Here is a 15,201-nt window from a genome sequence, read left to right on the forward strand (position 1 = left end):
AAGATTCACACAACGTACAGTGTTGTAAATAGCATTAATTGCATTAATAGTTAATAAAATGATCTTCTATTCCAGAAATCCAGGCTTCCTACCTTCACTACAGGGTGTCCTCCAGTAGATGCTTTTACTGCTCCTCTGCTTCCTTCTGTTTCGTAGTGAGCTCTGTGATGAGTTTTCGGCTGCACTTCTATTTTCAGTTCGCACTGCCCGTAATGACTTGGTAGAGGCCAGTCAAGCGGCGGCAACGAAGATGTGCTGCAATCAGGAGGAGCACACTGTGGTTAAATGAACGGAGCCATTTGGACACACACACAGGAATTTCACCGTGAACTACAGACAGACAAATGCTGACCAAATCAGAATAGCTATGAGCCTAAACACTCTTACTTGAAAATTCCAAAATTTTCCCGGTGCATTAAAATCTTCAATTAAGTATTTATTTTGGGGGTTGTTACGGTGGAATTTCTTCCTTCAAACACTTGATTAAAAGAAATGTACAGTATTACCTCCCTGCCCCACACTAACAGTGCTGTTCTATATTGCCTTTGTATATTTTTTATCCTCAAGTATATCAGCAAGCAAATTCAAATGTTGTTTAGAGGGAACAGTCCAAATTCAATCTGTAAGTCTTTAAGTTTTAACTTTTAACTTGCTGCATTATTATCTTCCAGCTTGTTGTCTTTGTTTGTGTAAGATCAGGAAGCACTGCACTTTGTCAGCTATCATTAAAATGAACACTGTATGGGCATCCAGAATTTTAAAGCTAGTAGTCGCATATAAGCATAAAGTCTTACTGCAACAAATAAAAAGTACATGCTTAGCTTGTCCACAGATCATATATGCCCTTACACACACTATCAAAGTCACTCCAGGAAAGACAGAACAAAATGCAATTAATAGAAGAAAAGAATTAATACGGAAGAACCGCAAAGGGAAATAAACCACATGATATCACCAGTGTTTCCATACCTACCCTTTCACCTGCATAATTTATAGACTTATCATTCTAATAAGAAACAGTCAGATTCAAGTCAGTAATTACCTGGTAGAGCAAATTAATCTATGAACATTTAAAAGTGAACGTTTATAGCACTGTGCACCAAACAAGAACATTTCCAATAAAAATAAGCTTCTATTAAAATAGTTTTGTACTGCCTTGCTCTACAGGAAGTCAGGAAAAACCCCACCACCATTCCAAAGCCACGCAGATTTCCGCAAACATGAACAGCCACAGGTCCAAGAAAGATAAATTATACCTTCTGGAGAATGTAGCTAAGACCTATAGAACATATCCACAGTTGAGAGGAAGATAATGTTTGGCCTGGACAAAGAAGAAAAGAAGTATCTGGACGGACTTGGGCTCAGCCTGCAGTACCACACGTCTGCCATTCACTACACAAATCACTGCCATAGAGCAGGAAGAGGAGGGGAAACGACACTGCTCGCTGGCCTCCTGCAGAACAACAACCTGCGCGCCTGTTGACCTGCTGATTCATGGAGAACTCTACTGTGCACTTCAGGAGACGGCCGACATTGTAACTGATCTCCTGAAGCACCTTTCTGAGAGCAATGGCGGGAACAAGAGTACTTCCCTTTCTTCTTACTGAAAGGAAGAAATGTGAGCAATCAATCTGCACAAGCATTCAGTGTACAACAGAGACCCTCCTTCCCCCAGGGAGGAGGTCTGCTGGCTGGTCCTTCCACAGCAGTAGCATTTACTGGACAGCAGAGGACTGGTGCTGTCGGCAATAAAACTGCCAGGAACGCAGCATAAGCCCAGTCCTTCCAGATACTTCCACGGGCCAAGCCGTACTGCCTGGTGCTACCACTGGCGATCAACTAGACCTTGCCATTCACTTCTATAGCTACTGAAGGAGGACTCAAGTCTTCAGTCTGAAAAAGGAAAGAAAACGTCAGGATTAGAAGATACTAGAGAGAGTTTAAAAAGAAATGTAGCATACAATAAATTTTTCTTTAGTATTTCTGGAAACCTCTTCCCCCCCATATAACCAAATATTCTATGTCAAAATAGGTGTTCTACACAGTGAACAGATACAGTTCTCAGAGAACTTGATATGACACACAGTCCACAGACGATAAGCCATTTTCTGCAAGGTATTACTGAAAGTTTAACAACAAACTCAGTCAAGAAGAGCTATTTGCTGCTTGTGACCGCTCTCCATACAGCGTGTGCCTCAAGAGAGATTTACTCCTGCAATGATAACAAAAATGTGGCACGAGCTGCATCATACTCCCATTATCTCTTAAAAAATATTTGGAATACTAGAACAAACATGGAGACAGGAAAATAACCAAGTTTCAAGGTTTTGTCATTCTTTGAAAACAAATAGAAAATATCAGCGTGAGAGAGCAAGCAAAGACACGACGCATGTGCAGATGCCTAAAACATCCAAAAAATCGGAAAACTTTCCAAATGCAGTTCTCCAAATGAATGCCATAGCCTTTGAGGCTGTGCTGCAGCAAACTGGTGTCTTCTAGAAGGAGCGGGCTAGAGGGTTACAGCGGCTTCCCTCTGCAGTTTGGTGCTGGGCACCAACAACACTTGTTTCTCTCTTAGTATTCTTCCTGCCGCCTCCGTCGCCCTCGACTTGTCAGCTGCAGTGGCATCTCAAGTCGTAGTGCACACCGTCATGCACCTTTCTGCCCGCGAGGATATCAGTTTCATCTGCTCCTGCTTCCGCATCACCCTTTCACTGCTTTTTGAGGGAGGTGCTGTAGACATTGAACTGGATCATTGATCTAACTTTATTTCATTCCAAAAGGTAAATGTTTGAATCCTTTTAATTTACCAGAGCCCCAGAGTTACCAGAGTTGTCTATACAGCTTCTCAACAAGAACTAGTGGGAGGGAGGGGGAGCAGCAACTTCCCAGCAGCAGTCACCCTCCCAAAGTCACGCGAACCCACAGGCCTGGGTACTACATACATGTTTAAAATAGCAGAATGCAGTCTACAAACTCTCGGGGTTTTTTATACTATGCAGAAAAAAAAAATCAAATGAGAAGAATCATGTCAGCATTTGGGAGGGCAAGAGGTAACAAGTTTCCATATATTTTTAACACTTTAAATATGAAGCAATGCTATGTTTGTACCAGATGCTGGATATGGGAACTAAGCCTGATGCTGCTCGCTTTACTGCAGCTAAGGATCTGTTCTCAACAAGATATTGTTCAGCGTAGACCACGAGGTGAGGACCAGCAGTACAACAGCTAGACTTTGAACCCACCAGTTCTTTTATTAGTTGTAAACTGCACTGAACCGCAATGATCTCTGATGGTTTGGAACGTACACACGTTCAGACTTTAGAGCTGCATTACTGTTAAAATAACTGGAACATGTTTAAGAATAAGCAGCTCAGCATTCAGAAATGAGCAAAAATTTGGTGTTAGGAAAAGACTCTCGTCTCCCCAGCCTACACAGAGCACGGTAGCACTGGTGTTCCTGACAGAGCCGCCCGACCGCACTCGGAGCCCAGCGTCCGGAGCAGCCGCTGCCTCTCTTGGTCTGGTTTGTTTGTTGGTTTGTTTTTTCCCAAGTAATTTTAGATCAAAAGAAATAAGAACCTCTGTTATTTAAACCCCCTCACTTTTCAGACTTGACGGGGGAGGAAAACATTTGTAGACACTTCTGCATGTTTCATTACAAAATTCTAACCAAATTCATCACCAAATTATTGTTGCAATAGCTCGTGACTTAGTCTTTTACACAAGTTTCTCTAATTTTTTGTTTTCTTTACATGAGTAGAAACCTTATTAACAATGCAGTAACCTACAAGCACCAAATCACATCAGGAAATGGAAAGAGAAATAATGACTGACAGTCATTCTAAAACTTTCATTAAATAAAATATTAGCATGTTGTTGAAACAGCGCCAATCTGTAAACCTACAAAAGTTCTTCCAGTAATACTAAGACAGTTTTATAAGCTGATTAATGCAAGCTTCCAAAAGCTCATGCTCCTATCACATCAAGATTAAAGGCTTCAGAGAACAGCAGCTATTAAAGGAAACTCAGAAGTAAAGAAGGAAACCCTCAGTGGCATTCTCAGCAGAAGCCACTGCATTTAAAATTATTCTGTCAGTGATAATATTATCAACATCAATAGCATATACCTTCTTCATCTGCAGCCGTTATTTCTAAGAACCAAAATGATCCACGCTGCACAAACTGATGAGAAAAATACGTAATGTCCAAGCGTAAGGACAGCCAGGTATACGCACACATGGGCCTCAGCGCTGCGAGCCGCCGGAGCCCGGGCCGGCTGCGGGCCGAGCGCGCCCCTCGCACAGGCAGGAGCCACGCCTGCTTGCATCTGACTGTGGCCCCGCTGCAGAGCCTACGGGACAGAGGAAGAGCAAAGCCCAGCAGCAAATCCAGTAAAAAACTTAAACCGGTGACCTTCCATTTGTAGCATTCTTCCTGGGTAATTCATTGGACAAATTCCTGGGGCTCTGTGCAGACAAACTGCCAACTGGTGCCTCAGCTGAGACACACGTGCAATTAGCTCCGTTTCAGCCTATTGATCTCCAGGATCCCTTGCTTAGAACATAGGTGGAACTGATACAAGAACTCACTTTAGGCACTCTGTATGAACGTGTTCCTGCCTCTTTGTACACACCAACTCTGACAGTGACCTTTCAGAGATACCCACTAGGATCTCAAGATGCTTTGGTTGAGATTCACAGATCTCCTAGAGGGATTTTTTTATTATTTCCTAGTTGCAATAAAAATAACATTTTCCACTTACAACTCCTCCCAACACATCAAAAGGGAAAGCTCACTGACCACACAATGGATACTCCACATCTTCTCCTAATCCCTGGTTTTTGCAGAGATGAACCAACAGATGAACACAACCTGTGACAAATCAGTGTTGCAACACAGCAGACCCCTGAGAATCTCCAACGGTAACCAGGATCCAATACTACAGCTCTGTTCAAGAATTGTGTAGAGCCAGGATACTGCTGTGGTTGCCCTTCGCCACCTAGAACAAAGCAACATCTTCCCTGGTGGAGTAATTTTGGAGTAAAGAATTGTGGGGCCATTCCAGTTGCCACAACGACTTATCCATAGACTTTTCAAATACTGCTTCTATTCAAAGTATCGCTGTTCTGCTGCTAGCAGACCCACACTGAACTATGCTTTCAGAGCACCCGTGCAGCACACTGCCGAGCCAAATCTCTATTGTCATTTCAGAACAAAGCAGAGAGCCGAATCACACGTACAGCACAAAGGTCCCACATTAAACACTACCTGAGCTTCTCTGGCTTCATTAATGGGGTGTGTGTAAACATTACAGCAACAGCCTAGCTTATTAAAAAGCTAAGAGGTTCAAAGTTCTCTTGCTTGTCTCACTTAAGTGGTCCTTATCTTCAAAGTAGGAATTTGCAAATATTTTCACTTCAAAGTTTTGCTAACATAGCATAGCTGGTGTTATTTCTATTTCTCAAAATAAGATACGTACTTAGCAGACTAAGTTTGCCTATAGTCCACTCTATTGGAAAATGTATTCTTCTTAAAATTAAGACCAAAGTCCCAATAGTTATGTTAAAAATAGAACATAATTCTGTTCCTCTCCTCAGACTTCTAAGAGAGACACCTTTTCCAAGTATTTGACCATCTACCAATATATTTAAACTATTTTTCCTGAGAGTGAGCAACAGTGTCAGCAATCCCAGTTCCCTACAGTAACTGCCAGATAACGGAAACTGCAGAGTGTTCTACCTGCAACTAAGTGTCCATCACTGGAGAGATTCCTGAGCTGTAAATATATCTGTCAAAGCCTGTTTGTTCATCACCACTGGAACAAAGAAACCACTTGGTATCCTGTCACTTCCCAGAGCTCTAGATCGAACGTGTGACACAGCACTCGGAAGACAAGCATCAGTTTATGCAGTAGTTTTTAGATCAATGTATAAGTCTCTAAGAATTCCATGAGGGAAGACACAGTGAAAGAAACCAGGTTTTATTTCAATATTTTGACCACGAATGAATGCTGCTTGGTTATCTACCAAACATGAAAGCACCATTTGTTCCCAACACATACTTCAGGGGTTAAAGAGAGAAAAAAGTAATAATGAGTGACTCATTTAGTTTACTACCCTGCGGAGTGCTTACTTGCTTGAGACACGTATTACGTTATCAAGATCTGCTTTCCAGAAACTACCTAAAACTTACTGTTCCACCAGCCATTTATGTTAAAGGTCGTAAAGAAAACAAACCAACACACATAAAAGCAAAAATAACAGAAACCCCATCATTTTCAATTGCATCATCACTGAGCACTTGAACAAAATGCCCCATGCTACCTAAATCAGTGGTGGCCAGGTCTGTGATGGCTGTTAACTCCACAACACCGTGAGCACTGCTCTGTCAGCACTGCACAAACGGTGCTCACAGCTTATGCATCGTATCTTTAGTGACAAGTCCTCACCAAAGGCATGGCATGGCATGGCATGGCATGGCATGGCATGGCATGGCATGGCATGGCATGGCATGGCATGGCATGGCATGGCATGGCATGGCATGGCATTAATTACTCAGTAGAGGTTTCTGGCTCATACCTACTCTTTTTATTCTCCTTGATCAAGTTTATAAAAAGTATTTTCAAACAGACATTTTTTAATGCACTTTATAGAAATCTTACAACTGTCAAACTGTTTCAGAGGAGAGGGATTTGACACAGAAAAGCTATAGACATTGTAACTGAGAACATTCATTTCGATAAAATAAGGATAGATATCACTTCAAAATACGACTTGCTACTCATCTTCCTAATACAGCAGCTTTGTACTTGAGGAGTCTGACGAACTTAAACCAGAAAATCTTAATGGCATACATCAGTCTTGAAGAGGTTCCCCATATTACATAGTTTCATAAGTACCTACTAAAGGTAAATCCCACAAAGTTTCCAGGACGTGGGGTGCACTGAAGGTGATTCCCATGAGCATGCTAACCCCTGCCAGATGGTGCCTCACTGTGAGCAAGCGGATCAAATTTAGATATCTGAATATGAATAGAATCTAGGGAGAAGCATTTTCTCTGGTATTCTTCTAGGCTATTTATAACCCAGGCTGATATAGGCTATCTAAATAAGAAAGTGAACTTGAAGCATCTATGTTTCCCTTCCAACAGCCTATACAGAATGTGGAAAAAGAGGGAAAGAGAATCCAATTAGTAAAAGGATCTGAAATAACTTTATGCAAAAGCCTGGAAACAGGTGTTTTAAAGAGATTTAGTGAAAAAAAACTTGAACTTTTTCTGAGAGTAAAAGTCAAGCTCTAACAGTAAATGTACAAGAAAGTCATAAAATCAGCATCTTCATAAAATGTTGGGGTAATAAGCAAATGGCGATGTCAGATGTACTATCACTACGTTAAGATCCCCAAAGGAAAGGGATTTCCCAAGTGGAGGGCAGGGAAACCTGAGACACAGGTACAGCCACTTCTTATGTGTCATCCTGGGGAAGCTGAGGGCAGAAGAAAGAGGTCTCTTACATCACAGTAACGAGAACAGCAGTGTAGTAAATACAATTATCAAACAACTTCACTGCTGAATATTCTGTCAAATGACCCATTTATTCTGCCACTGGAAGAGTGCTCATCTTGCCGAGGCCCCTGGGTACTGACGTCAACAGACACCTTCGCTACCTCGTTCCTTTGCACCTGTGTGACAGCAAGACTGCCTTGGTTCTGTCCATTGTCACTTGGCTAGACTTGTCCTTGGCAAGGAAGCAGAAACCTGACTGGGGGCACATAACAAATATACAGTTTTCATATGCTACACACTGGTAGATTATGGGTTTCCGTGACCAAAAAACAAGCTACCGTCTAACAAAATGGTTTGGATAGCATCTGAATTGTGACTGAAATGCTCAAAAGCATGTTACCCGTTTTTAAGTTTTGTTAAGTAATGCACATTTGCTGAACTCAAAAAGAAGAGGGAAAACATGGTCAGGACTTGGCAGATAAACTAGATTACAGGTTTACCCAACTTTAGACAGCGTTCAGGGAGGAAGGTGCTGTCTGCACATTTCACGCCATGTCTCATGTGGGGTACCTCATCCCCACTTGTACCAGGGCTCAGTTTACTGCTGAGTGTACGTGCTTGTCAGAGTCACTTCATGTGCTTGGAATCAATATTCTAGTTTAATTCATGCACCACTTTGTACTTGAGAACACAACTGAGACATTTTAAAAGCCCATTAACTGTAATGGATATTGTAATTTATATTACAATTAATATATTGCTATATATAATATGCAATATAGATATAAAAATTAATATCTATGACAACTGAGGGGCTCACTTTTGGTCGCTATCATAAACTGTGTAAGAAACAATGGATCTTCTTGCCTTTCACTTTTATTCATAAAATATAAGAGTAAACTTAGCTTCCCTACTTAATAAGCATCAAAATTACAAAATATTATATGACAGAATGAGATGTTTTAACATACTTCAGATGCATAGTCTCATAGCACCCGTGGAACAGGCTATAGCTGCTGTAGCAATTCACCACTTCACTGAGGACGCAGCTGCCAATACAGCCATTTCCACTAATTCAACAGTTACACTACATTTTTGGCAGCAAATGTATACAGCTTAGTAGTTATACTTAGTTTACTTGTGAATAGGTGTAGTCTTTACTGTGTTCTGCATGTTTGTCCAGTTTATATTTAGAGATGTTCCTCAGTGCCAGGTTCTAAATAAATTCTGACATTAAAAAAAATTACTTCTTAATGAAAACATTAAAATCAATTTTTATTCAGTTCTGCTGGATTGTCCCCAACACAGGAGGAAGCAGGTGTAACTGGATATCTCTTTTTGCAACAATCTGGGCCATCCCACAAAAGAAGCACAGCCCTTCCTGCCGCATGCCTGTATGTTCATATGGCTTCACCTTCACTCGTGCTCACCTTTTAGGAACTACGCGGGACTGCGAGCTAACGAAACTGCCAGGGCAGGAAAGCTACAACCCAATTCCAAAACACACAATTAACAAAAATAGTTCTCATTGTTTTAGTTAGAATGAAACGTTCTAGTGACAGGCTGAACACCCGTGTTGAGCAGATGAGCAGCCCGCAACAGAATTTACAAACCCTTCGAGACACTTAACGTAACTGTCAGCACAGCAGTTTCAGATCTGGTAGAGCAGAACTTCCCAGCTAGCAGCTCGCATCTTGACCGTTAAATGTCATAAACAGTTATGCGGAAGGACATAAAGGAAGAAAAAAGTACTTCTATTCAGTAAAATCAATACCTTTCTGAGGTACTTTTTTAAAGAAGAAAAAGGTGGGTATTTGGTGTCACAGCCTTTTTCCTAATGATATCATCTACTTGCCTACAAGAAGTTTTCTTGAAGAAGTCTAAATGCAGCACCATAATATAAAAACATTTATATGTGTAAGAGGCACAGGAGGGGAAAAATGAGCAAGAAGCCTTCTGAAGGACTTTCTAGTCACTTACCGGAATATTGGAGTATGACCAGGCTTTGGTTTGTTCCAGGTAAAGTGCGAAGGAACAGAAAGAAATTGGTCTCCAGGCAGATCTTTTTTCAAGGTGTGCTGAGATCCAGAGCAGTCATCTGCTGCAGTTTCAAGGGATGATGATAAGTTACCCTGTTCTTCAGGACAGATATCTATTTTTCCAGATAAAGTGGCAGTCTGATCCTCTGAGGTCTTTCTTGTTTTAAGAGGAATATCAGTCTCTGTACAACACTGAAATGGTGAAAGGCCAGAATTTAGGCCTTGTACATTATGGATGGAAGTGTTTAGCCACGTGTCTTCTGTTATGCTTCCTCTGGGAGAATGGCCAGGTGACGGAGTTGGAGAATGGTGAGGAGACAGAGAACCAGCATAGCAAATCTCAGCACTGGAGTGTCGTCGTTTCCCACAGGGGGATGTAGGTCTTGATGAGGGCCTTGATGTTGGTCTAGGGCTTAGCCAATTTTCATCTGTAATACTAGTTCTAGGAGAATGACAGGGAGACTGTCTAGGTGACAGGGCATGCCCAAATCCATAAGGCTGCTGCCATGACTCCTCACTGGGACCTCTCGGAGAACCACCAGGAGATGCCAAAGGAGAGCCAAGGGTAAATCGAGCAGCTGCTTCGTTTAACTCTGAGTCTACATCATCATAAACATGGGAAATGGATTCACAAGAAGATGCATCTGAAAACCAACTTCTGGATGAAATGCTGCTGGCAGGGCTTGGACTAAGGGATGATTCCCTGTATGATGGCTCAAGAGGAAGATAGAGATGGTCCCGTGAAGGCCTTTCCATATACTCATTTTCTGTGCCATTTGTGTGCAATTCATCTTCATTGGCTTCAATTCCTTGGTGACAGTTAGGTGAAATGGATGTGATTTGAATACTGGGGCACTCAAAGGGTTTGGGTCCACCTAGTGGGCTATACTTGGATTCTGGTACCTCACAAGTTCCTTCATAGTTCTTATGACTCTGAAGTCTTGAAGGTGGTGACAGAGGAGAGGAGTGAGACTGCAATCCATGGCGAGGAATACAAATTGGCTGATTTACGGAGGATGATGGTTGGTCTACATTAAAGATGTATATGGACGCACAGTCATCTGCCTCAAGATCTGAAAACAAAACGAAAAAGGAGAGTCAGAACGCAATACTTGGAAAATACCATAAAGAAAACCCTTTGTTTCCCAGGTATGGCCCGTTTTCAACATCCTAGACATCTCGCGTTACACCAGTCACACACACAAAAGCTCATTCTTCATTTTACATTTTCCCCAGCTGTATTTACAGCTAAATATGACTACAGCATGGTTTTATGTCACCAGTCTTGTTTTCAGCTATATTCCACAGCTTATACACATCTTCAGTGGTTGAAAATATAATACACGTAGAAAATGGGTTTAAAAACTTCAAAGTATCTAAACTGGAACACTCAATTCAAGCTTCATCTTTCATAACTACATTCCATTCATAATTAAACATTTTTAATCATAAGCCATTAAAAATCTTGAACAGGACTATGATATTTTCTGCAAGCCCACTAGTCAATACTTAAAAGCACCAGAAGATTGAATACATAGTATTTATCTCCTTTAACACTAGAAATCATCTTACGGTGACTCAAACTTCAATGAAGATTATAAACAACTAAAAACATGCAATCAAAAGAGACCTACTAAAGAATATTATTAAAGATATTATAAAGAATCTTATTTTAAATATATTTTTGGCTGCTTAGAAAACTCTCAAGTGCCCATCCAACAGAATGGCATTTTTCAAGTGCAGTCTCATGAAGTTTGAGCACAACTTGTTCAGCATAAAAAAGACAAAACAAAGTATTCTCAGATCTCACTAACCTATCCAAAACACAAGAAATATTCCAAAGAAAAACATGCAATTGAGAGGGAGTGCAACTGATTTAAGTGCCAGTATGAGACATTTGTCTCAAACGAGAGTAGAAAACACAGCGGTTTTCTTGTTTTATAACCACTATGCTTCCACTCTCATTTCCCTCCCCTTGTAAAACAGATCCTCCCTGTATAACCATGTAAAGTAAGTATGCAGGAGACCTCGGGTCTGTCCTCTCCTAGCAATGAAATCAAATGGACTTGGACCATCCCCACTAGTCACTGAAACTAGTCTCCAAGCCTGTTAACAATATTGTCCCCACAACCTGAGTCATTTGTTTTAATGCTGAATCACTTCAAAAGCTTTTGACCCATCACTAATGCTTAAAAGAATCATTGAAATTATACAGTTTCTAGTGCTTTGAGTAGTTTTCTTTATTTTTTTGAGTAGTAGGGGAGTCTTCTGCAAACTAAAGTGCTCCTGTGTCAAATGTGATGATGACACATCATGTTCATACAATTATTCTCCACGAATCCAGACCGGATGACATTCATTGTGTCTCTGGGGATTGGCTCTTTTTTTTTTAAATGCTTTTTGTCCTGAGTATCAGTAGAATATTAATACTTGTTTTAAAATAAATCGAGTCTCTTTCACAACCAGATATAATATCCAGGCAGGAGGCCAAGTACTTTGGGCCTTTCTATGACAAAAAATTTATCGGTTAATGAAGCAATTCTATTATCATTTTCACCAATCACAATCAGCTTAAAATGAACTAAACCAGAAAGAAAGCAAACCAGCATCTCCTCAGAGCAAGAGGGCAGCGTTTTGGCTGGGGAGAAAGCGTGCTGATGCCAAGGAACGGACTGTGTCCATCGGACCGAAAAACCACAAGGGCCGAAGGCTCACGGGCGAGGAGCAGCTCTCGTAGTAAACTGCCTATGAAAGGAGGCGCAGAAGTACATCTAAGACTAGTACTATGTAGTTTTATAAGCAGTGTGATTTTATGTATATTACATATAGTCATATATAACAATTATACACATTATGTAATAATATAATTAACTTCAATTACACGTGTTAAGACCACAAACAATTAACAGAAAATACGTTAAACCCCATCAGAACTGCATTTCCCTATCCGTTCACTAGGACAACACACAGTGGTTTTCTTTTTGCCGTTTCCCATCACAAGGCATGAAATGCAGACAGCAGCTAGTCACAGGTTTTCCATATCTATTGGTATATTCACGTGCAAGATCACAGACGTCCTTGTTTCCTAACTCAGTATTGGAAGCACAGGTCGAGGGAGGAGAAAACAATTCTAATAAAAGTACTTGTCCAGCTACTCACAATTCAGAAGTAAAACACTGATAGGTACAGAAATTTGGAAATAATAATAAAAACGTTATAAGAAAACAACATTTAGAAGCATTCAAGTCCTGTGTGCAACCATTTAATGTCATTAATGGCTTTAGGAACAGTAGCAGCACCGTGTGCTAAAACTCTCAATGTTGCAAAGAGCCTTATTTCTCTTGCAACAATAATCAAGAAAGCTTAAAATATTTAAGACAATTTGTCCACTTCCAGTGTCCCTGGGACTTACAAGAAGCAGAGGCACATTCAGAACTGAAGCTGCATGGGGCCGAGGGCAGAGGCCAGCGTGGCACAGGAGCGGGGCGGCAGGAGAACACTGCTCTGACTCGGGCCTCTCTGGGCGCGCTCCACAACACGGCCCGCAGCGAGCCTGGCGCCGCGCTCTCCCGCTGCCCTTCCCAGCCGCGTGCGCGCACACTCAAACAGGCAGCTAGAACCCAGAGTAAGAACCATGTATGTAATGAACACCAGATCCCCAGAGCATGCTTAAGACCACAGAAACAAGGTATCTGGAAGTCTAAATCACCCAAACCATTTCCAGACATGATCAATAAACAGGTAGATTTTAGTCTGCAAATGCAAACTCTCTCCCTTATAGCCATGTGTTATATAAACTATATAAAAAGGACAACACTAACTACCAAGGTCTTTACAAACCATGTAATTAATTCTACTGGACTATTTACTAAAAATTAGTTTTGTCCTATTAAGGACATTAAGAGAAAATCCAGTCTCTATCAATTTGTCCAGTCTCTAATCAATTTGAAGGAACTAGTGAACATACCAAGATGAATATAATTTGTGTGAAATAAAAGGAAAGCAGGACAACCAGCTGACAACCCTTAAGATGGGCCCAACACAGGGCTGCGAGAAAGCACAGTGAACAAACGCAGGCAAGTCTTACAACAGGCAGGTGCCGGGGAAAAGGCCATGGAGAAGCTCGAGGCAAAAAATGGACTTAAGGAAATCTGGTTACTTAGTAGGAGAGATATTACACCCAAACAATCCTATTGGTGGAGAAAAGACAGTAAACAAGTGAAACAGGCCAACTCATGAGGCATTCTCTGTCCAGAAAAAGAAAGCAGCATTCACGAAACATAAACTAGGTCAGATTACTAAGGTAGAGCACAAAAACTACCACAGGCACATGGGGGCAAGATGCTAGACAGGATAAACACAGCAAAATACAAAACCCAAGAGAACCAGTGGCATTCACATCAAAAGCTGCCATGACCCTGAAAAGGCAGGTGTGTTGAATGCTCTTCTTCAGTAAAGTCAACGGAGTGAAGCGCTAACAAAGTAACAGCAATGCAGAGTAAAGAAAACTGGACTAAATAAAAGGTCAAAAAGCACTGAAGAATTATGGTCCAAGAAGTTTAACTTCAGTTTTAGAACTAGTATTAATAGTTTATTTGTTCCAGTAAGCTTTTAAAAGGAGCCAGGGAAACAAAACAAGAAGTCCATGTTAGCTAAGAACAAAACCACGTCAAACAAGTTTTGTTCCCTGCTCCATGAAGGAGGTCTTCTGGATAGCTAGCACAGAAGGAAACGCAGCTCTGACTCCCAGGGCTTTTAACACCACCATGCATGGAGAAGCCACCAAGTCTTTAGAAATAAGTGACGCCTTCTTCCCCACCCTGCTCTGAGATCAGGTTTACTGCTGAGGGATCACAGAAGTTACCAGATGCCCTATATTCACATAGTGTATATAAGCTATATAAAGCTACAGACTTCCACTGCAATCTTACATCAGGTGTCTGTGTCACCCTTTATCAAAGAGAACGAGAAGATCTGTTGTTTTGAATGTACATTGGCTACTGCCTGGAAACAGGCCGGTTTACAGAAGCTCCTGTTCAGTATTAAGACAATGCTGGCTCATCCCTTACTAAGCTGCTAACTACACTTCAACATAAGCTGTCTAACTGGAAAATATAATTAAATAATATCCACAACAACTGCTCCTAGAGCACATTTTGCTTGCTATTTGCCATATCAGACTGCCTGCCCACCAGTTGTTCACTCCCAGTGGTGCGCTGGCTCACGCAGCTGTGCAGCAAGCCAGATTTCGCCGCAGAAGGAAGGTCAATTAATAGCAAATGTCTGCACATAAGCCCTGTGCCAAAATTATTCAAATCTCATTATTATTCTAGGTTTCTAAGCCCATAAATAAACAGGTCCAGATAACAGCAGTTGTTACAAGGTACTAAGATAGAGCAACGGGACCTAGGTCTTATAAAAATACTACTGCGAAAACAGGATCAGTAATCAAGTCCTTTAAATAGCTTGAGGAAAGACCTGAGCATTGCCACAGCCACCGCGTGTCTTCTAGGGCGAGTCATACAACCTGTCTCCACTCCCAGGGCTTAAAAAGAACGACAGCCGCTTCTGTTTGCCAGTGCTGTTACCATCACCTCTTTCTGAACACGATGGTATTATAAGGAGTGTCACAGAAATACCTGCAAATGAGAACAAA

At 41.3% G+C, this 15,201-nt stretch overlaps 1 protein-coding gene across 3 annotated transcripts in view; it reads right to left on the minus strand.

Moving 5' to 3' along the window:
- Positions 1-15,201, minus strand: part of NFATC3 (nuclear factor of activated T cells 3) — a 76,098-nt gene that overhangs the window by 48,609 nt on the left and 12,288 nt on the right. For all 3 annotated transcript variants that reach the window (XM_065028494.1, XM_065028493.1, XM_065028492.1), the window contains exons 2-3: positions 9,487-10,618; positions 93-255 (exon numbers count right to left, since the gene is read on the minus strand). In XM_065028494.1, the coding sequence (XP_064884566.1) occupies positions 93-255; positions 9,487-10,618 (1,295 nt within the window). The remainder of the gene's footprint in view (positions 1-92; positions 256-9,486; positions 10,619-15,201) is intronic.

The sequence above is a fragment of the Columba livia genome, chromosome 13, assembly GCF_036013475.1.
Source record: "Columba livia isolate bColLiv1 breed racing homer chromosome 13, bColLiv1.pat.W.v2, whole genome shotgun sequence".
Taxonomy (NCBI): domain Eukaryota; kingdom Metazoa; phylum Chordata; class Aves; order Columbiformes; family Columbidae; genus Columba; species Columba livia.